This window comes from Pleurodeles waltl, chromosome 2_2 (assembly GCF_031143425.1).
Source record: "Pleurodeles waltl isolate 20211129_DDA chromosome 2_2, aPleWal1.hap1.20221129, whole genome shotgun sequence".
Taxonomy (NCBI): Eukaryota; Metazoa; Chordata; class Amphibia; order Caudata; family Salamandridae; genus Pleurodeles; species Pleurodeles waltl.
In genome coordinates this window covers 474,789,087-474,811,842 of record NC_090439.1, presented here as the reverse complement: position 1 = coordinate 474,811,842, position 22,756 = coordinate 474,789,087, and the positions used below count along the sequence as shown (strand labels likewise).

The 22,756-nt window shown below is 49.0% G+C and overlaps 1 protein-coding gene across 3 annotated transcripts in view; it reads left to right on the top strand.

The window, feature by feature from the left end:
- Positions 1-22,756, top strand: part of SMCHD1 (structural maintenance of chromosomes flexible hinge domain containing 1) — a 2,128,336-nt gene that overhangs the window by 476,125 nt on the left and 1,629,455 nt on the right. For all 3 annotated transcript variants that reach the window (XM_069219969.1, XM_069219967.1, XM_069219968.1), the window contains exon 13: positions 5,950-6,147. In XM_069219969.1, coding sequence (XP_069076070.1) covers positions 5,950-6,147 — 198 coding nt within the window. The remainder of the gene's footprint in view (positions 1-5,949; positions 6,148-22,756) is intronic.

Here is a 22,756-nt window from a genome sequence, read left to right as displayed (position 1 = left end):
ACTCCTGTGGCATAGGTAAGTCACCCCTCTAGCAGGCTTTACAGCCCTAAGAGAGGGTGCACTATCCCACAGGTGAGGTCATAGTTGCATGAGCAATATGTCCCTACAGTGTCCAAGTCCATTCTTAGACATTGTAAGTGCAGGGTGGCCATATTAAATACATGGACTGGGAGTTTGTTATCACAAACTCAACAGCTCCATGATGGCTACACTGGAGTCTGGGAATTTTGGTATCAAACTTCTCAGCACAATAAACATACACTGATGCCAGTGTTGGGTTTATTGCAAAATGCACACAGAGGGCACCTTAGAGATACCCCCTGTATTTTACCCAACCTTTTAGTTCAGGGCTGACCAGGTTATGCCAGTCTGCCATTAAGAGGCAAGTTTCTGACCCAATGGGGTGAGAGCCTTTGTGCTCTCTGAGGCCAGAAACAAAGCCTGCACTGGGTGGAGGTGCATCACACCCCCACTGCAGGAACTTAACACTTGGCGGTGAGCCTCAAAGGCTCAGGCCTCCTGTTACAATGCCTCAGGTCACTCCAGTTAGTGAAGGTGCCCGCCCCTTGGACAAAGCCGCACTTTTGGCAGCAAGTCCAGCTGGAAACTTAGGAAAACCAAGGAGGAGTGATCACTCCAGGTAAGACAACCCCTAAGGTGTCCAGAGTTGGACCCCCCTCCCTGCAGAATGTTCAATCTTGGTTTGGAGGACAGGAACCAATAGGGTTAGGTCTGTGTCCCCCTCCCCAAAGGGAGTGGACACCAGAAAGGTGTGGTCACCCTCAGAGACAGTAGCCATTGGCTACCGCCCTCTCACCTCTTTAACGCCCCTAAATCCAGGATTGAAGGGCCTCCCTAAACCCATCTCACCAGATTCCTGGCGACCTTAAGGCCCCCTCCCCAACTGCCCAAAATATCCCCCAGACCTCCTGGCAGCCTCCGTCCTCCAAACTCATCTACTTTGCTCTCACTATCATGGAAACCTGGTTGGGGGCAGGATCAGACCCCTCCTACCCCACTGGTAGCTCCATGACATCGGAGAAATGGGATTAACCAAATTGCCTAGCAGAGTTATAACCTTCAAATTCACCGAATTCCCGCCACCCGTGCCACCATCCTCAGATCGACTGATGGAGGACCACCTCTCCCTGCTACATCAGGAAGTACAGACTCATTTTCCCCAAAAAAGCCATCAAGTGGGTGACGGCATCAGAAGTACTTTGTGTTTGCTATTCCTAGTGCTTTCTGGTGCCCAAAAAGGATGAAGGACTCTGCCCTCTACCAGTCCTGCACACTTTTAACTTCTTCTTGAAGAAGTAGGAATTGAGAATGCTCATGTTGGCTCAGGTCCTGTCTACCCTGGACCCTGGAGACCGGATGGTAGTATTGGACTTGCAGGATGGCTATTTTCACATTCCAGTCCTGCTTGCCCACAGGCATTACCGGTGGGTCATGGTTGGCCCTGAGATCTTTCAGTTCATTGTGTTCCCTTTTGATCTTACCAGATCCCCTTAGGTTTTCACAAAGGTGATGGCGGAGGTCAGGAGTTCTAGTCTTCCCTCTGCCTCGACAACTAGCAGTTGACGGTGGGCCTCCTAAAGTTGCTGTGGTTTACTATCAAAGTGTCAAAATCGTAATTTACTCCTTTTGAGACACTTCCTTTCATCAGAGCCATTCTGAACATGGTGCAGTTTGGCTTAGTCTCCTGAATGGCGAATTCAGGATATTTAGGCTATGATTCTGATACTTCAGCCTCTATCCTGGATTTTGGTGACACCAGTTCTGAGACTGCTTGGCCTCATAACCTTGTGCATCCAGCTAGTAACACATGCCCATTGGCATATGCAGGCTCTGCAATGGGACCTGTGGTTGCAGTGGGCGCAGCATCAGGGGAATCACTTCGACCTGGTCCAGATATCAGAGAAAACTGCAAAAGATCTGCAGAGGTAGCTGACTAACCGCAGTCATCAGTGGCACACTCTCTCCGTTCCTCACCCACAGCTGACATGTGGTGTCAGATGCGTCTCTCCTGGATTGTGCAACCATCTGGAAGAGGTGGAGATCAGAGGACCCTGGTCTCCTCAGGGTCTCAACTTTATATCAGCCTGTTAGAGTTGAGAGCGATTCACATTGCAGTGAAAGCCTATCTTCCTTTGATCAATGGAAAGCTAGTTCAGGTGTTCACAAACACAACCACTGTCATGTGGTATTGCAACAAGCAAGGCGGGGTGAGGTCGTGGACCATATGTAAAGAGGCCCGTGTGTATGGACATGGCTACATCAAGGCATGTTCCTGGTCTCACAACACATGGAGGGATCTCTCAACGCCAGGGTGGACAAACTTCAACATCAAGCCTTACACAATCACAAATGGCTTCTCCCTGTGGAGGTGGCTCAATATCTCTTCTGTGACTGAGCAGAACCTTGGTCAGATCTATTTGCCACTGCCAAGATCGTGCAGTGACAGCACTTCTGCACGCTGGAATTTCCAAGGAGGCTCTCTCTTGAAGACTTAGTGCTTTTTGCCTACCTTAGAAAGTTGTTTTACCGATTGCACTGTTGTGAACATATATCAGGCAGACAACAAGACTGTGCCCATTACTCTCAGATGCACTTTAACAAAGATCTCCTTTAATCTTGTTTGTGTTCTTTAATTGTTGCTGTACTGGTCTTTTTGCTTAAGAAGATAAAAAGTTAACATTTTCATAACTTAACCTGACATTCCTACCCTATATAGTTTCAATGTTTAATTCTATAACATGGAAGTCTGACAATTACACCTATCCGTTATTTCTGCAGAATACTAATCGAAATATTTTTTTTTAGCATTGCATTGCAAAGCACAACTAATTCCTTAGACAACCATTCATTTTACTACACTGGAATGATTCACTTACTTCACTCCTGTAGCATTTTCAAATTTTAATAATCATGTAATGCTTTGACCTCGTTATAGAATTTTGACCCATTCACCCACCTCGGACATGCAAATGGCACGCTTTCTGTGTGAATTAAAGCATTCTTTAGGATACATTTGTTCATCCTTCCCATTCTTACTGATAGATAAAGGCACATGAGATATTAATTAAACTAACAGTTTTATTCATCAAGTACATACCCATGGATACAAGTGGTGTACTTGTAAATAACTCGAACAGCCTCTAATCAGTGGTAAAACAGTGTGATTCTGTAAATACTTAATAGTTCATACATAAATGTTTTACAATGTGTGCCATTGATATTTGTTCCTTACGTGATATTTTATTAAGGACCTTGTTGAAGTCCTTTGCGCCACTATTTCCTTGAGGGTCATAAAGAACAGAAGTAATATGCTCAGTAACGAGTCCGTGCAATGTTTGTTCCACAAAATTTGATGTTAAATGAACCCAATTTTTATGACTTGCATTTCAGGAAAACCTTCTCTAAAATAAAATCCTTAAACTGAATACTAACTTTGGAAGCAACTTTACTCATAAATTTGGATAACCATGGAATTCCACACATAATGATAGTAAAATTTTGTAAACTCATGTAGGAGTACTTCTTCACTCACAGTATGCTTCCTTTCAGTAACAATTAGGGTAGATAGCGCTAATGCAACATTCCATTCACGGTTTCCTACCTTTTGAGATAACCGCACTTAATTCATTTGTGCTGTATTCAACTGTTAAGAGCCATGGTGTACCAATACAGGACGGTCTTAAAGCAGCAGTATTCACCACATCAGATTAATGAACCTTAGTCAGCGTTTGTTGCTCTCTACCGCGCAAATCCACCTGTCTGCTGTTGTTCTAGGTTAGCACGTTCGAGGCCCTCCTCCACCCGCAGCAAGCCGTCCACCCCTCATCCCTGGTGGTCCAGTGGTGAGCTCTCTCTCTGTTTCTCTTGTTTTCTGCTGTTGTTTTACTCTTGCTTTTCCCTTCTATTTTTCCTTTTGTTTTCTATTTCTCCTGCTTTCCTCACCTTTTCCCTTTTCCATTTCTGCTGCTTCCCTCGCTCCTCTCTTTTCCCGCCTGTAGGGAGATGGCTCTGAATATACTATCTCAAAGTAAGAAATAGTGTGCACAGAGTCCAAGGGTTCCCCTTAGAGGTGAGATAGTGGCAAAATTAGATAATTCTAATGCTCTATTTTGTGGTAGTGTGGTCGAGCAGTAGGCTTATCAGAGGGTAGTGTTAAGCATTTGTTGTACACACACAGGCAATAAATGAGGAACATGCACTCAAAGACCTAACTCCAGGACAATAGTTTTTATATAGAAAAATATATTTTCTTAATTTATTTTAGAACCACTAGATTTGAAGTAAATACATAAAATGCAAGCTACTCCACACATGTAATTAAGGAACTTTGAATTAGAACAGTAACCTACACAGTTTTAGTTAAAATTGTAATAAGCTATTTTAAAAGTGGACACAGTGCAAAAATCAACAGTTCCTGGGGAGGTAAGTATTGGTTAGTTTTTCACTTACAAGTTCAAGTTCCTGAGCATAGGCAGCCCACCGTTGGTGGTTCAAGGCAACCCTAAAGTCACCGCACCAGCAACACAGGGCCGGTCAGGTGCAGAAGTCAAAGGAGGGCCCAAAACACATAGGCGCCTATGGAGAACAAGGGTGCTCCAGTTCCAGTCTGCCAACAGGTAAGTACCTGCGTCCTCGGAGGGCCAGACCAGGGGGGGGTTTTGTAGAGCACTGGGGGGGGGGGGGGGTTTGGAGTGGACACAAGTAGGCACACAAAACACACCCACAGGGGCGGCCGGGTACAGTGTGCTTAGCAGGCGTCGGGTTTTGTATAGGGATAAATGGAGGGACCCGGGGGTCACTCTAGCGGTGCAGGCAGGGCACAGGGGGCTTCTCGGGCCAGCCACCATCTGGGCTAGGCAGAGGGTCGCTTCAGGGTCACACCTGCATTGGAGTTCGGTTCCTTCTGGTCCTGGGGGCTGCGGATGCAGTGCTTGGTCCAGGCGACGGGTTCCTTGGTTCAGGTAGTCGCGATCAGGGGGAGCCTCTGTATTCTCTCTGCATGCATTGTTGTGGGGGTCCAGGGGGGTCGTCTCAGGTTACTCACTAGGTCACAGTCGCCTGGGAGTCCTCCCTGTAGTGTTGGTTCTCTGGAGCTCGAGCCGGGGGCGTCGGGTGCAGTGTGTGAAGCCTCACGCTTCCGGCGAGAAGAGTGAGGTCTTTAAAAGTTGCAAGAAAATTGCAAAGTTGTTGCTGTTTTTGAACAGAGCCGCTGTTCACTGGAGTTTCTTGGTCCTTCGGGTTCAGGGCCTTTAACGTTTGGCTGGTATAGCCCCCAACAGCAGGCTTTTGGACTATATTAGAACATTGGAATGTTGGGAGCTCCATCGAAAACAATGGAGTCTTCTGGGCTTCTAATGCCAGTAGAAGCCGGGAGTGCAACATTTCACTGGTTTTGTTCACAGCTAGTGCTGTGATCAAAGTCCTCACAGAGCCTGAAAGGATTTCAGTCCCCTCTGTCTCCGTGTGGCTTTTGTTTCATTTATCAGAACATTCTGCTCTTTAGTGGCAGAATGTTCTAATAGCCTTACAGCTCTCCGTAGCTGGGCTGTACAGGCATTAAAGTCTGTCTCCCTTGTTAAAGGCCCTTGCTGCTGGAGCAGGCCTTTAATGACCTTTATAGCTTGCTACGATGGGCTATATGGTTGTATTAGTTACTTGATGGACTATTGCTAGGATATTTATTTAGCTTTGATTTCTAGATGTATTGTAAAATAATTGGCATTCAAATAAATGTACACTTGTTTTTCTAGTGTGAAAATGTAAACTTCCTTACTTTTATACTAAAAGGTGATCAATGACTTGTTGACACTTTGTTTAATCAGGTACATTTTATGTGTATTGTCTTTATGATGCTTGCAATTGTTCAGGCTGTGTTAGAATTATTTTGCTGGAATACGTGTAAAGAGGAAATCTCAAATTGTATCACAGGAGCAGAGAGTTAAAATTGAGAGAGACTTTGCACTCTGGTTGAAGCAGTGTCATGAATCATTCGACAAGCAGATCAGATTTGTCGGCTTTAAAGGTATCATAACCCGTACAGACCTTCCTGCCAAGAGAATGCAGAGTTCTTGGGCAACATATGCATCAATAGAATGGGACGGAAAAACTTACAAAGCTGGACAGTTCGTAAGTAGCTTTCCAGGATACTTGAGACCAGTTTTTATGTATTTCAAGTTATTCTATTTCTCGTTTGGATAAACATGTTCATTACTGTAGTACGTTTTATAACATTTACTTGTTGCTGGCTTTTGTTCCACATTCGATGATGAAAAATACTGTTGAGTCCAAAAACACCACTTGTTTATTTATGTATTTTTATTATAAAATTGTGTGACACAGTGGATGACGAGTCATTAACTTCACAGGTTCCGTAACGTTAGCAAGTGTTTGGTAAGCTATTCTCTTTTGTTGCTACATCTCCTGCAGCAGAAAAAGTATGATCTTCTTTTTTTTTTTTTTTTTTTTTTTTTACATTTTTAGATTTCACATTTAATTTTAGAGTAGTACCTCTCATGGCTGCAGGTGTGAAGGTTGGTGGGGTCTGGGTGTTTGTTAAGGATCATTACTTTTTCAGTGTTCAGTTAGGTGTATATCAGGGCTAGTCCAAAAAACCTTTACTACATAAATTGGTTTCACTTAATCTGGGGATAGAGCCAAGCTCAATTTTTCACAATATTGGATAAAGAGGTAGGTGCTTTCCTCATTACTACAATTACCTGATTATACACTGTCACATGGTGTATACATTTTCAACATTTTGATCAATATGTCCTTTCCCTTCTGAGAAGTTTTTCAATTATGTCAAAAATTATGTTCCAGATAGATTTTCAGTCTTATGTTTAACAAAAAAAACAAGGTACACAAATCTGACAATTGCAAACCATTGAAATTTAACCAACAGAGCAAGACACATTCTACATGTTCATTCAGCATTAGTGTAAGGAAATGCCTCCTTGGCATGGTTACCCCCTAACTTTTTGCCTTTGCTTATGCTAAGTTATGATTTGAAAGTGTACTGGGACCCTGCTAACCAGGCCCCAGCACCAGTGTTCTTTCCCTAAACTGTACCTTTCTCTCCACAATTGGCACAACCCTGGCACTCAGGTAAGTCCCTTGTAACTGGTACCCCTGGTACCAAGGGCCCTGATGCCAGGGAAGGTCTCTAAGGGCTGCAGCATATCTTATGCCCCCCCTAGTGACCTCTCACTCAGCACATGCACACTGCCTCACAGCTTTTGTGTGCTGGTGGGGAGAAAAAGACTAAGTCGACATGGCACTCCTCTCAGAGTGCCATGCCAACCTCTCACTGCCTGTGGCATAGGTAAGTCACCCCTCTAGCAGGCCTTACAGCCCTAAGGCAGGGTAAACTATACCACAGGTGAGGGCATATGTGCATGAGCACTTTGCCCCTACAGTGTCAAAGCAAAACCTTAGACATTGTAAGTGCAGGGTAGCCATAAGAGTATATGGTCTGGGAGTTTGTCAAACACGAACTCCACAGTTCCATAGTGGCTGAAAACTGGGAAGTTTGGTATCAAACTTCTCAGCACAATAAATGCACACTGATGCCAGTGTGCAATCTATTGTAACATACACCCAGAGGGCATCTTAGAGATGCCCCCTAAATACCAATCCAACTTCTAGTGTTGGCTGACCAGTTTCTGCCAGCCTGCCACACACCAGACATGTGGTGGCCACATGGGGAGAGTGCCTTTGTCACTCTGTGGCCAGGAACAAAGCCTGCACTGGGTGGAGGTGCTTCACACCTCCCCCTGCAGGAACTGTAACACCTGGCGGTGAGCCTCAAAGGGTCAAAGGCCTCACCCCTTTTGTTACAACGCCCCAGGGCATCCCAGCTAGTGGAGATGCCCGCCCCTCCAGCCACTGCCCCCACTTTTGGCGGCAAGGCCAGAGGAGATGCCAACATCCTACAATTAGTACGATTCAGTTATCTGGAGCTTATGCATTTGGATAGCAGACAGATTTTACCAATCTTATGTCCTCCAGCTCACATGAGCAGTTTTGATGTTGTAGAAATCTTATCAATACGGACTCTGTGAGGACTTTACACAAGTCATGAAAAAACAACTATAGCAGTATGTGACCTTTTGTTCCAAGGTGCCAAACTTTGGAACATGCCTTTGAAGTTCAGCATGGGTCTATCCCTCAAATGTCAACTTTAATTTATTTTTCTGAAGTATTGATTGTGCGTGATATCAGCTTGCCTGTTTCTGAAAATCCTGTTGTTTTACTATTAAATTTTAAAAAATGCTATTTTGGTGAAATAAACTTGCCTATCATGCCAGGAAAAAGAAACTTTCCTGAAATACTAGATTTCCTGTTCTTGTAAATATTTGTGGTCCACAGTACTTAAACATACTACAGTCACACATGGACAGATTCTGCATTTTATGCCCATTTATCAACGCCATCAAATAGCAAGGGAGCAAGGCATATTTAAAATTATGGCGGGGATTACCACAGTATGTCTGGGATGTAGATATTTGTATCAGTGCCGAAGAAAATGGCTGCTGAAACTGTCACCTTGCAGCATCGGGTCACTGTAGACCTGACAACAGATCTAACCACGGTTCTGTAAAGCGTCCAGGTGACATACAGCAGTGGATCAGAGAAGGAGGCTCTTCGTCATCATCTCCACACAGTGGAATATGTAGGAGGTTGGGGATAACACTGACCCTCTCCTTGCTTGGCTTAGCCGTAGAGAGGAAGCAGTCAGGTGGTAGGCGAAATAGCCAGTAGAAAGGGTGAAAATATAATAGAGCAGCTGACACAGTCAAGAAGTTTGCTGGGTACTACCAGATATTTTATGGGGGTCAGACTGTCCCCCCTCCCCCCTGCCCCCCTCTCATAGAGAGGAGGGAGAAATAAAAAATATTTTGGCCGAATTGACTATCAGCAGTGAATGGTGGAAGAAATTGATTCGCTAAAGGAAGGAATTACACTAGACAAACTTACCAGTGCCATACAAAGCATGCAAGCTGGGGGATGACAGGACCCAATTGGTTCCTGACAGAACTCTGTAAGTACTAACATAGCTGGTGGGCCCACATTTGTTTCAGATGTTTGAGGAAGCCTGGACCTTGGGAACTTTGTCATCCAACCTTCTCCACACCCTAATAACCGTACAAAATTGGGCTGCATGTCCTACTACCTGACATCTATGCTTCATGTAGAGACCAAATTGCTGGCCACTATGTTGGCCCACAGACTAACGACAACAATATCCTTGCAGATCCACGTTGAGCAGACGAGATGTATGCCCAACTGCTCTACCCGCCATAACCTCAGAGATCTCAAAAAAATCAAACCTTCTTGGCTATACTTTCGATGCCGAAAAGGCATGTGACTCAATACATTGGTCATATGTTTCATGGTATTGGAAGGCTTGAATTTTGGACCATGCATTTGGAGCTGGTAGCTCTCCTGTGTAAGGATCGGATTGCTGCAGTTTGGGGCAATGGTACAGTATCTGTGACTTTACCCTTAGAGCCGGGGTATACAGCAGAGGAGTCCACTCTGTCCCCTCCGGTTTTCCCTCTGACTTGAGCACTTTGTGTGCTGGATCTTATCACATAAACAACTTTTTGGGTTTGGGTCTGGTAAGGACCAGCAGAGAGAAGGATTACCCCTCACGCGGAGGATGTCCTAGCTCATCTTAAATCAGGCTGCTACCTTGGGATGGTGCTGCCTGATGGATTGCTTTAAAAACCTTGTGTAGACCTTTATACAGTGGGGAATGGAGTAGCGGGTAGGGTCAGCTCTTCTAAATTTCAGAGAATATTATTATTTATTTTTTTATTTTCAATTTATCAGTAACATCATACCAGATGACAAACGGTCAATACGCCCATAGAACAGAGATATCGGAATTGACATAGCAAATAATCCCACAACAGTGTTCAGAAGAATTAACCAAGCTCAACATCATTAATTGTAATCGCTATTTAAGTTCACCTCAATGACCAATGAGCACATCTGATTGAAACCACAGCTGTTTAGTCGTTCGAAGTTGAAGCCGGGGACTAGAGATCAGCGCCAGGGGTTCGTAGGGGGTAAGACAGCCATAAACAATAGAGAAAGAAGGGAGAGAAACCAACAGGGAAGACAGACGGGAGGCAGGGCAGCCAACAGTCCACACAGCATCCACCATGGCGTGTGAGAGAGCGACCACATTCGTGACTCCATATGCGCGGTCAACCAGTATTCACCCAGTCAGCCTCGCTACAAAGACTCTAAATAAGGAGCACAGCGTGGCCTATATATCCCGCGTCCGTGAGCCCCCAGGAACCAACTCCCAGAAGATCATCAATTGGTCATGGCGAAATGAAGCATCGCGCAGCCAATCAGACCTGCGGGGCGCCCGGCCACGACCCCAGCACATTGCTACCCTACGCTTCGCCAGCAGCAGGTCCACCAATCTCCTGTAAGCCGATGGCACCTCATCTACATATCCAAGCAGTGTAATTTTAGGGGAAAAAGGCAGTTCCAAGCCAGTAATCCCCTCAATCATATGCATTACCTCCTTCCAATATGCATGAACTCCCCCACAATACCACGCAAGGTGCTTAAAATCAGCATCTGGAGCATAGCAACGCTTACAGCTCACATCTTCGCGCAGGCCCATAGTATATAAACCTCTAGGGGTGTAATATAGGCGATGTAGAAACTTAAAATGTATCAGCCGTAGCCTATAATAATGCGACAACGCTCTCGTGTGCACAACATATCTGCCACACCTCCTCCGAGATGGTCTCACCCACATCCACCTCCCAGTGAGCCCTGGCAGCCATCGCAGCGCCACCCTGCTGTTCTTGCGTGCTGTTATATAGTTTTGTAATGAGCTTACGCGGTGACTGTGCACGGCACAGTGCCTCCAGATCTCGGCACGTCGTCTGGGTCTCAGGGAGGCTAGGAAAGCGCCCATGCAGCATTGTGCAGACACGCAACACGTATAGCCTATTTAGTGCTGTATCACGGCTCTCCTCTAGCACAGCCTCTGGAGACACCAGCTGCCCATCCACAAACCAGTCACCCAGCTCAGTTAGACCCGAGTCCCGAAGGAAGTCACGCAACCTCGCATCCTGAAACATCCGCTCATCTGCGACATTGATCACCAACATTGAGGAAGCGAACGGTCCATCCGCCCCAGACCGACGCAAAAGTGCAGTCCAGGCTCTTGTCGTGCACCACACAGTGTCCACACCGCACACCCTATGGCGGGAAGGGTTCCCGAGAATTCTAGACAGGCAATCGGGCCACACCGCGTCACTCTCCGGTGCAAAATGCGGTAAATATCGGATAGGATGCAGCCAGTAATATGCAAAATGGGCCTGTGCACAATGGTAGTAAAGCTTCAAATCGGGGGCGGAAAGGCCACCCATCTCAAAGGGCAACGTCCCCTTCTCCCATGCAATTCTGGGTTGCTCACCGGCCCACACCAGCCATATAAGAGCAGACCGAAGACGCTGCAGAAAGCTTGCAGCGAGAATGAGAGGAAGATTTAGAAACAAGTATAAGAATTTAGGCAGCACCACCATTTTAGCAATCGCAATGCGCCCAGTAAGCGAAAGCAGACGCCATGTCTCCACTTTATCCTCCAACCACGCGATAGCCCTGCCATAATTAGCCATCCAAAGTGTCTCCACGTCACGACTTAGCCAAACTCCCGAGTATCGCACCGGTCTGTCCGTCCGTCCAAACGGATACCGGGAGGGGAATTCCACCGTCCCCACCGAGAGGAGCATCACCACCGACTTAGACCAGTTAATTGCGACACCGGAAAACGTACCAAATCGCACTATCTCATCCATGAGCACATCCAAATTGTTCCGCTGCTCACGAACATACAGCGCGATTTCATCAGCATGCGAGGATATTAAAATAGGCCACTGCCGGAACGGCAGCCTCCTCTGGTTGTGATGTCGTAGATATGCCGCAAGGGGCTCCAAGGCAACTGCAAATAGCAGCGGGAAGAGAGGGCACCCCTGACGAGTCTCCCGAGCCACCCGGAAGGAGCCAGACACATTTCCGTTGAGCCGCAGTCGAGCAGTGGGCTCTGTATACAGCAGCCGGATCAATCACACAAAGCGCACACTGATGCTGACTCTAGCAAGCAGCGCAAACGTGTGTTTCCATGCCAGCGAGTCAAAAGCCTTAGTAGCATCCAGAAACACCGCCGCATCATCCTCCGCATGGATCTCGCTTGCGACGGCAAAATACGTACGCAGATTGTGAGACGTAGATCTGCCGGGTACAAACCCAGACTGATCCGGCAATACAAACTTCGGGAGCAGCGGCTGCAGTCGAGCCGCGATCATCTTAGCCAAGATTTTGTTATCAATATTAATCATAGAGAGCGGGCGATACGAATCACAACAATGCGGATCCTTGCCCGGCTTAAGAATCGTAATGATCAAAGCATCGCGAAGAGAGGCCGGGAGAACCCCAGTCCCCATAGACTCCGCATATACCTCCAAGAGCTGAGGAGTCAATATGTCAGCGTATTCCTTATAAAACACAGGAGTCAATCCATCCAAACCAGGGGACTTATCTCCGAGCAAACTGCGGATCGCCGCCTGGACCTCCTCGACGGAGAAGGGGGCATCAAAATAAGACCTGTGTGCATCATCGAACCAGAGCAAAGAAATCTCAGAAAAATAGTCCAGAGCAGCCCCGACGTCCAGTCCAGCTGGCTCCGCGCAGAGATCCATGAAGAATTTAGTAAAAACCTTCACAACTCCGTCCGTCCCCACCACCCGCTCGCCCTCCGCACTGTCAATCTCAGTTATGTAATTGCTGGCCCAAGGCTTGCGCAACATGCGTGCCAGTGTGCGCCCTGCCCGCTCCCCCCCGCCATATGGCGCGCCCTGGCGTATTTCCCCAGAAAGCAGATCTCTCAAAGGTAGCTACAGCGTCCCGCAAAGCTGCCAGCGTAACACCTGACCAATCCACCGCCAGGCGCCGCTCCAAATCAGCAATCTGGTCCTCCAAGTCAGCCAATTCCAGGCGTAACATTTTTAACCCACCGGATTGTTTTGCAAGACACACGCCACAAATCACTACCATAAAGGCCTCCCACAACTTGCCCGCAGAGGTGACGGATCCACAGTTCTCTGCAAAATAATGAGTGATGGCCTCACGAACCTCCTTACGGAATACATTGTCCCGCAGCGCCCCATGAGGCAGACGCCACACGCACGTCCAGGGCCTCCAGGCACCGCCAATACCAATTTAACCGGCGAATGATCCGATAAAGTTTGCGCCATATGTTCCACCGACTGCGCCCAGAACTCCACACCCTTCGAGCCCAGCCGACGATCTATGCAGGACCAACTATTGTGAGTGTAGTTAACACACGTGCCCTCCAGAGCAGCCGCATGCTTAGCTCTCCATAGATCCATCAAAGCCCCCTCCACTGTGACAGATGAAAGAGCCTTTGCAGCAGTTACATGTTGCACCCTGGCTAGAAACACGTTAAAATCCCCGCCCCCGATCACCGCGCCACTACCCAGCGACTCAACCAAATGCCACACTTCACGGAAGAATTCAGGGTCATCCTTATTCGGGCCGTAGACCAAAACTAGTCTACAAGCGCGATCCAGCGGAGTGCCACGTATCAAGACGTCTGGATCCACAATTACTTTGAGTTTGCCACTGCAACCCCCTGTGGAGGAGAATCGCCACCCCACCCATTTCCCCCCCCCCCATACCCCCCTTGCGTAGCTCGAATACCCCGCACAGTGACACTCACCAATCCATCCGGCCTTTAGTCGATGCTGCGTTGCCGCCACCAAATGTGTTTCCTGCAACATACATATATCAATTTCCTGGCGCTTAACATATGCAGACATGAGCCGCACCTTTCATCCATCATTCAAGCCGTGCAACTTCCAAGTAAGACATCGTACGGAGGTCATGCCTCCCGACACCATCACGTCATTTCAGCATAAGCGCAACACAACCACAGCGTCCCACCCTGCCCACCAACCACATTCATGGGAAGAAGGAAAGAGGAAACATATAGAGAGGGGGAAAAATAACCAGAACAATAACAGACCCAACCCCCACTCACGCAGACCGCCCAACTGGGTCAAAGCAAAGAACCCACCCCCCTGAACAACAGTAACCCCAGTACTAATAGACATCAAATAAACAGGACTTATCCAAGGGGAGAGTGCTAAGCCATGAACGGGCCTGAACGGGGCAGAGGGAGGAGGGCAAAGGGCCAAAAGAAAGCCAAACAGCGGAGCGGTCCAGAGGACGGCACCACAGAACTGTGGTACCCAGTAATCCGCAAAACGCACCCCCCCCCAGTCAGCAACACCCTGACCCAGTTAGTCATTATTGCTCAACGTTGCGCCCCCAGCTTTGAGGGTATTCGGCGCCGCCACCGCCGGCCTCTTAGGAACTGTTTTGGCAAACTTGGCTACAAGGTTCGGGTCACTGAAGAAGAGCAGTTTGTCCCCATGTTGCACCCTCAGTTTTGCAGGGTAGATAAGAGAGAATCTGGCGGCAGTCTGTCTGGCTCAAAGTGCATTTAATGGGCAGAAACGCTTTGCGCGCAGCCTGCAGACTGGAGTGTAGTCTGGAAAAAAGTGCAACATGGTCTTCTTGTAGATCACAGGCCTCTGCTCCCTCCCCAGTCGCAAAACAGTATCTCTATCCTGATAGTTCAGCAGGCGAAAAATGATGGGACGTGGCTGAGTTCCAGGAGGGGGCCGAGGACCTATGTGCCCGCTCCACCACCAACATCTGGGAGAGCTCTCCAGGAAAGAGCTCAGAGAGCATACTCTCCACAAAGTCTTCCATTCTACCCATATCCGTGGATTCCGGGAGCCCTACTATTTGAATGTTATTGCGGCGCGACCTAGCTTCCAAATCTTCATTTTATTTCGTATAACTCCCAGCACCCGTTCCATGCGGAGCAGTTGTTCACGAGCACTAATGCGTTGGTCTTCCAGCTCCGAGGTGCGCGTTTCCAAATGGTCAATCCGGGAGTCATGGGCATCCACCCTGGCTTTAATTCGGTCCAGCTGCACCGTCAGATGATCCAGCTTTGCATCAATGCCTGCAAGGCTGCTCTTGAGATCAAGAATGACCGTGACCGAGGTACACAGAATCTCCTCCACCATAGTCTCTTCCCCAGACTGAGGGCCAGACGCGCCATCTCTTTTTTTCCCCCCGGTGAAGGTGAGCTTGGCCTGTTTCTGGTCCATCTTACCCCTGCTCAGACCTCTCACCAAGCGTGTTTTAAGCACAGCCTGCCGTCTATCTACTGAGAAGCAGCAAGCCAGGGAGTAGCTGTAGGAGGCTGGCCTGGCTTGTAGTGGGTACCAGAGGTACTTACACCTTGTGCCAGGTCCAGTTATCCCTTATTAGTGTAAAAGAGGTGTTTCTAGCAGCTTAGGCTGATAGAAGGTAGCTATGGCAAAGCAGCTTAGGCTGAACTAGGAGACATGTAAAGCACCTACTATACCACTGGTGTCATATGCAGAATATCATAAGAAAACACAACACACATATATACTAAAAAATATAGGTACTTTATTTTTATGACAATATGCCAAAAGTATCTCAGTGAGTACCCTCAGTATGAGGATGAGAAATATACACAAGATATATGTACACAATACCAAAAATATGCAGTAATAGCGAAAGGAAGTAATGCAAGCAATGTAAAGTTACAGTAGATTGCAATAGGAGCACATAGGTATAGGGGCAACACAAACCATGTACTCCAAAAGTGGAATGCGAACCACGAATGGACCCCAAACCTATGTGAGCTTGTAGAGGGTCGCTGGGACTGTAAGAAAACAGTGAGGGTTAGAAAAATAGCCCACCCCAAGACCCTGAAAGGTAGGTGTAAAGTGCACCTACTACCCCCAGAGAGCACAGAAGTCGTGAAAGGGGGATTCTGGAGGAAGAACAAACACCAGCAATGCAACAACAGTGGATTTGCAGACCTGAGTACCTGTAAGACCAGGGGACCAAGTCCAAGAGTCGCGACAGTGTCGAGAGTGGGCAGGAGCCCAAGAAATGCCAGCTGAGGGTGCAAGGAAGCTGCCACCTGTTGGAAGAAGCCTGGTGTTCTGCAAGAACGAAGAGGACTAGGAACTTCCCCTTTGGAGGATGGATGTCCCACGTCGTGAAGAAGCTTGCAGAGGTGTTCACACTCAGAAAGACCGCAAACAAGCCTTGCTAGCTGCAATGGTCGCGGTTAGGGTTTTTGGATGCTGCTGTGGCCCAGGAGGGACCAGGATGTCGCCACTTGGATGAGTAGACAGAGGGGGCGCCCAGCAAGACAGGGAGCCCTCACAGAAGCAGGCCGCACCCGCAGAAGTACCTGACCAGGCACTTGGAAGAAGAGTGAACCAGAGTCCATGCGAAGTCACAAAAGGGAGTCCCACGACGCCGGAGGACAACTCAGAAGGTTGTGCACTGCAGGTTAGAGTGTCGGGGACCCAGGCTTGGCTGTGCACGAAGGAAATCCTGGAAGAGTGCACAGGAGCCGGAGCAGCTGCAAATCACGCGGTACCCAGCAATGCAGTCTAGCGTGGGGAGGCAAGGACTTAACTCCACCAAACCTGGACTGAAGAGTCACTGGACTGTGGGAGTCACTTGGACAGAGTTGCTGAGTTCCAGGGACCACGCTCGTCCTGCTGAGAGGGGACCCAGAGGACCGGTGATGCAGTCTTTTATTGCCTGCGGTTGCAGGGGGAAGATTCCGTCGACCCACTGGAGATTTCTTCAGAGCTCCTGGTGCAGAAAGGAGGCAGGCTACCCCCAGAGCATGCACCACCTGGAAACAGTCAAGAAAGCCGGCAGGATGAAACAATACAAGGTTGCTAGTAGTCGTCTTGCTACTTTGTTGCGGTTTTGCAGGCGTCCTGAGCAGTCAGCGGTCAATCCTTTGGCAGAAGGTGAAGAGGGAGATGCAGAGGAACTCTGATGAGCTCTTCCATTCGGTATCTGAAGAATTCTCCAAAGCAGAGACCCTAAATAGCCAGAAAAGGAGGTTTGGCTACCAGGTTAGGACGATTGGCTACCAAGAGAGGTAAGAGCCTATCAGAAGGAGCCTCTGACATCACCTGCTGGCACTGGCCACTCAGAGCAGTCCAGTGTGCCACAAACACCTCTGTTTCCAAGATGGCAGAGGTCTGGGACACACTGGAGGTGCAGGTCAGGGGAGTGGTCACTCCCCTTTCCTTTGTCCAGTTTCGCGCCAGAGCAGGGCTGGGGGATCTCTGAACTGGTGTAGACTGTCTCATGCAGAGATGGGCACCATCTGTGCCCATCAAAGCATTTCCAGAGGCTGGGGGAGGCTACTCCTCCCCAGCCTTCACACCTATTTCCAAAGGGGGAGAGGGTGTTACACCCTCTCTAAGAGGAAGTCCTTTGTTCTGCCTTCCTGGGCCAGGGCTGCCTGGACCCCAGAGGGCAGAAACCTGTCTGACGGGTTGGCAGCAGCAGCAGCTGCAGTGGAGACCCCGGAAAGGCAGTTTGGCACTACCCGGGTTCTGTGCTAGAGACCCGGGGGATCATGGATTCTGGCATTGGGGTGACAATTCCATGATCTTAGACATGTTACATGGCCATGTTTGGAGTTACCATTGTGACGCTGTACATAGGTAGTGACCTATGTACAGTGCACGCGTGTAATGGTGTCCCCGCACTCACAAAGTCCGGGGAATTTGCCCTGAACGATGTGGGGGCACCTTGGCTAGTGCCAGGGTGCCCTCACACTAAGTAACTTTGCACCCAACCTTCACCAGGTGAAGGTTAGACATATAGGTGACTTATAAGTTACTTAAGTACAGTGGTAAATGGCTGTGAAATAACGTGGATGTTATTTCACTTAGGCTGTACTGGCAGGCCTGTGTAAGAATTGTCAGAGCTCCCTATGGGTGGCAAAAGAAATGCTGCAGCCAATAGGGATCTCCTGGAACCCCAATACCCCAATACCCTGGGTACCTCAGTACCATATACTAGGGAATTAAATGGGTGTACCAGTATGCCAATGTGAATTGGTGAAATTGGTCACTAGCCTGTTAGTGACAAATTTGGAAAGCAGAGAGAGCAAAACCACTGAGGTTCTGGTTAGCAGAGCCTCAGTGAGACAGTTAGGCATCACACAGGGCACACCTACAGGACACATACTTATGAGCACTGGGGCCCTGCCTGGCAGGGTCCCAGTGACACATAGACTAAAACAACATATATACAGTGAAAATATGGGGGTAACATGCCAGGCAAGATGATACTTTCCTACAGTAGCCCACCTAAATCTGGTCCAGTCGCCACCAACACAGCACGACCGGCCCTCCGGGCCCTCAGGTCCGCAGCAAGTCCACCGGATCACATCCAAATTTGGGGCAATTCAGCGGGCCACCCAGCACCTGCCAGCCGGGGGGGGGACCACCCGCCCGGCGACCATTCACTGCGACGCCACGCGGCTCCCCCGAAGAAAAACAGCCATCAAGGGGGATCAGGGCCTGTGTCCTTCCTCGCAGTCACACAGCTCTCCAAGCACCCCCCCGGTTCGATCTAACTGGCGAGAATCTCCCCCAGCAGTCAGGGACCGGGACACGGCCCACCACCCTGCAGAGCCAGCCGACCCTGGTCCCCAAAGATGACCCACCTGCCTCCCCTTGCCTCCTCCAACAGTACAGCAAAGCACCTGGCAGGCGCTTCACCTCAATGTCGCCGGGTCCGCTCCACTCCGTGAGGCACCGGCTCCACTGGCTGTTCCACCGCAGCAGGGGCCAGCCCGGCCCCGGCCCCGGCCCCGCAGTCCCAGGTGGCCCAACAGGCCCAAGCCGCGGGAGCCCAACGTGATCCAACAGCGAAGAAAAAGGCTGTGGTCCGACACGACCACCGATCCGGCCTTAGAGGTGGAATGCTGAGCTCCCCCAATGTCTCCGAGCACCGCCGCCGGTGATCCCGCGCCCCCAGACGCCGCAGACCGCTATCACCCGCAGGCCAGCCCCACAAGGTCGGGGCATCCAGTGGCAGTCAGCCCGGGCTGGCACTAGCCGCACACGTCCCCAGCAGTTTGCTAGTTTCCACAGGGTGCCTCAGAGCTAGATGAAGTATGGTAGGAGCCGCTCCAGACAGCATAAATGTACAAAAGAGGCCCGATGCCCAGCAGAGCCTCTCAGAGTGACCGCCATCTTGCTGGCAGGCCTAGCCACCAAATATCAAAGCTTATTATAAGACATGCCATTTACATGTGGAAAATCACAAGTATTCTGATACCTCTAAAATCCCTAAATGGATTGTCCCCAAATATGAGGATGGTGATGACATCACCAAGTGGTTCATAGCCTTTGAGAGGGCCTGTGGAACTAGAAGATTAAAAAAATCTCACGGGGGAGCTCTCCTTTGGAAACATGCTACTGTTAAGTGTAGGGATAGGCTCCTCACACTCAGTAGTGCAGATGCTGAATCCTAAGACCTCATGAAGGCTACCCTGATTAAGGGCTTTGGATTCACCACTAAGGAGTATAGAATTAGGTTCAGGGGGGCTCACAAAACTTTGAGCCAGTCCTGGGTTGACTTTGTATACTATTGAGTGAAAACACTGGATGGTTGGATAACTGGAAATGAAGTGCACGACTATGATGGGCTTTATAATTTGTTTATGAAAGAACACATTTTAAGTAACTGCTTCAATGAAAAGTTACATCAATATCTGGTAGACCTAGGTCCAATTTCTCCCCAAGAATTGGGAATGAAGGCAGACCATTGGGTCAGGATTAGGGTAACCAAGACTTCCACTGTGGTGACCAAAAGAAAGGGGTTACAAAGCCTCCCCAGGAGAAAGTGGGTGACACTCCTAGAAGTAAAGGAAAAGAGTCCTCTGTAGGTCCCCAAAAACCTGTGGGTTGGGCCCCAAGACACAATCCTAAGCAAAAGTGGTACCAGGGTAAGAACTGGGATGCCTCAAAGGCATGGTGCCGCAACTGTAGACACAGGGCACCACACCTTGTCCCAAAAACAAACCCCTTGGCAAAACCACAGGGGTGGCCAGTGTAGCCATTGAGGATGACTCCTCAGATGAGGAGGTCCTCTTAGCCTTCAACTGGAAAATGGGCCCAACAGGTGAGTTGGAGATTCGAGAGGGAAGTAGACTCTTCCACCACCTCCTGGTGAATGATATCCCAGCCACTGCCCTGACAGACACTTAGGCCAGTCACACTATTGTGCATGACAGGCTGGTGCTTTCAAACCAGTACATCCAAAGGTGAGACTTCCAGAGAAAGGGTTAGCCCAGACAAGGTCACGAATAGGCCTGTAGCTTTAGTGCCCCTAGAAGTGGGTGGACTTTTAACTGGAAAAGAGTGGTAGTCAATACAGACCTCCCTCTTGATTGTCTCTTTGAAAATGACTACCCAGAGGTTAGTCAGAGCCCAAAAGAGGAACTGGCCGAGTACCAGCCCTCTCCCAAGGATTCTGGAGTGTCTAAAGGTTGGCCCCAGAAGAGAAAAAGAAGAAAGCAATGCAGGAAAGGTGGACAACCTTTAGCCAAGGTTACAGTAAGCCCTTGAGTTTCTGCTCCAGTAGGAGAGAACTCCAAAAGTGGCACTGGTAAAATCCAACCTGACCCACAGGAAGTCCTGACTAGTCAGGCAACTGTTAAGCATGGGTGGGTGGCTCTTCAGCTATCAGAGGAAAGAGTGGAAGAAGGGTGTTTATTACAAGATGTAGCAATCCCCCACTCGAGCACAGCAGACAGGCACCCTGAACCCAAAGAAGCCTGTAACTTAGCACTTCCCTTGGTGATAAAGAGCTAAAGGTGTGGTCCTGTACACTGACAGCTGTCAGTGGCCTCTGCTGGGTGCTAGCCTTTGTGGCTGCACTGTCCTTGGCATTGTGGTCTGACCCCATGCCAAATAGCAAGTTAGGCCCCCTGCCCTGTTGGTCATGGTGGAGTTAATCCAGCTGTGGGTAACCTCTTTGGGTAAGCTAGGGGTGACCCTGGCTAAGGTAAGATTAGCACAGATGGGTACCTATAACGCCAAAATAAAAAGAATGGGCGAAGACACTAAAACACAGACAAGAGGCAATTCAGATTAGGTCCTATTACTGTTGAGTTAGGTCCATTCCCCAGAGGGAATGACCTAGACAGGAGGATGTAAGCATAGTAGACCCTGCAACAAAACAGCCTGTTTCCCTGTTCTTCTTCACTTGACAGACTAGGAAGAGTCTCCTAGGTTTGGCTGAGTCTCCTGGCCTGTGGGCTTTGGGGTGAGGGGTGGGGTGGGGGTTTGGGTAGGAAAATGGCCCTTGATGCAGTTTAATCCCCCCAACACACACACACACACACACACTTTTTGACTGATATTGATGATGACTTGACTGAGAGTGTGCTGGGACCCTGCTAACCAGGCCCCAGCACCACTGTTCTTTCACTAAATATTTACCATTGTTTCCACAACTGGCACACAGATAAGTCCCTTGTGAAAGGTACCAGTGGTACCAAGGACTCTGTGACCAGGGAAGGTTCCTAAGGCTGCAGCATGTGTTGTGCCACCCTAAGGGACCCCTCACCTAACACATGCACACTGCCATTGCAGATTGTGTGTGCTGGTGGGGAGAAAAAGGCAAAGTCGACATGGCATCCCTCTCAGGGTGCCATGCACATAAAACACTGCCTGTTGCATAGGAAAGTCACCCCTCTAGCAGGCCTTAAAGCCCTAAGGCAGGGTGCACTATACCACAGGTGAGGGCATAGCTGCATGAGCAATATGTCCCTGCAGTGTCTAAGTCCATTCTTAGACATTGTAAGTGCAGTGTGGTCATATTAAGTATGTGGTCTGGAAGTTTGTCAAAACGAACTCCACAGTTCCATAATGGCTACACTGAATACTGGGAAGTTTGGTATCAAACTTCTCAGAATAATAAACCCACACTATTGCCAGTGTTAAAAAAAATGCACACAGGGCATCTTAGAGATGTCCCCTGTATTTTACCCTTCCTTCAGTGCAGGACTGACTGGTATGTGCCAGTCTGCCACTTAGAGACGCGTTTCTGACCCCATGGGGTGAGAGCCTTTGTGCTCTCTGGGGCCAGAAACAAAGCCTGCACTGGATGGAGGCCCTTCACACCTCCCACCTGCTGGAAATGTAGCACCTAGCGGTGAGCCTCAAAGGCTCAGGCTTTGTGTTACAATGCCCCAGGGCACTCCAGCTACTGGAGATGCCCATGCCCCGGACAAAGCCCCCACTTTTGGCGGCAAGTCTAGAGGGATAATTAGGAAAAACAAGGAGTCACCACCTCAGCCAGGACCACCCTTAAAGTGTCCAGAGGTGAAGTGACCCCGTCCTTGCAGAATCCTCCATCAGGGTTTGGAGGACAGGGACCAAAAGGGACGGGAATGTGCTCCCCTTCCCAAAGGGAGTGAGCACAAGGAGGGTGTAGCGACCCTCAGGGACAGTAGCCCTTGGCTACTGCCCTCTAACCCCTAAAAACGCCCCTGGATCTTGTATTTAAGGGCTCCCTGAACCAAACTAGTCAGATTCCTGATGACCCCACAAGAAGGACTGTTTAGCTGAAACCCCAGCAGAGAAGGAAAGGAGACAACAGCTGACTTGGCCCCAGCCCTACTGGCCTGTCTCCTGCTTCAAAGAACCTGCAGAAGAAAGGCGAACGCGTCCTGCAGGTCCAGCTACCTCTGGAAAAACCTCCAGAGGACTGCTTGCATTACAGAGGATCA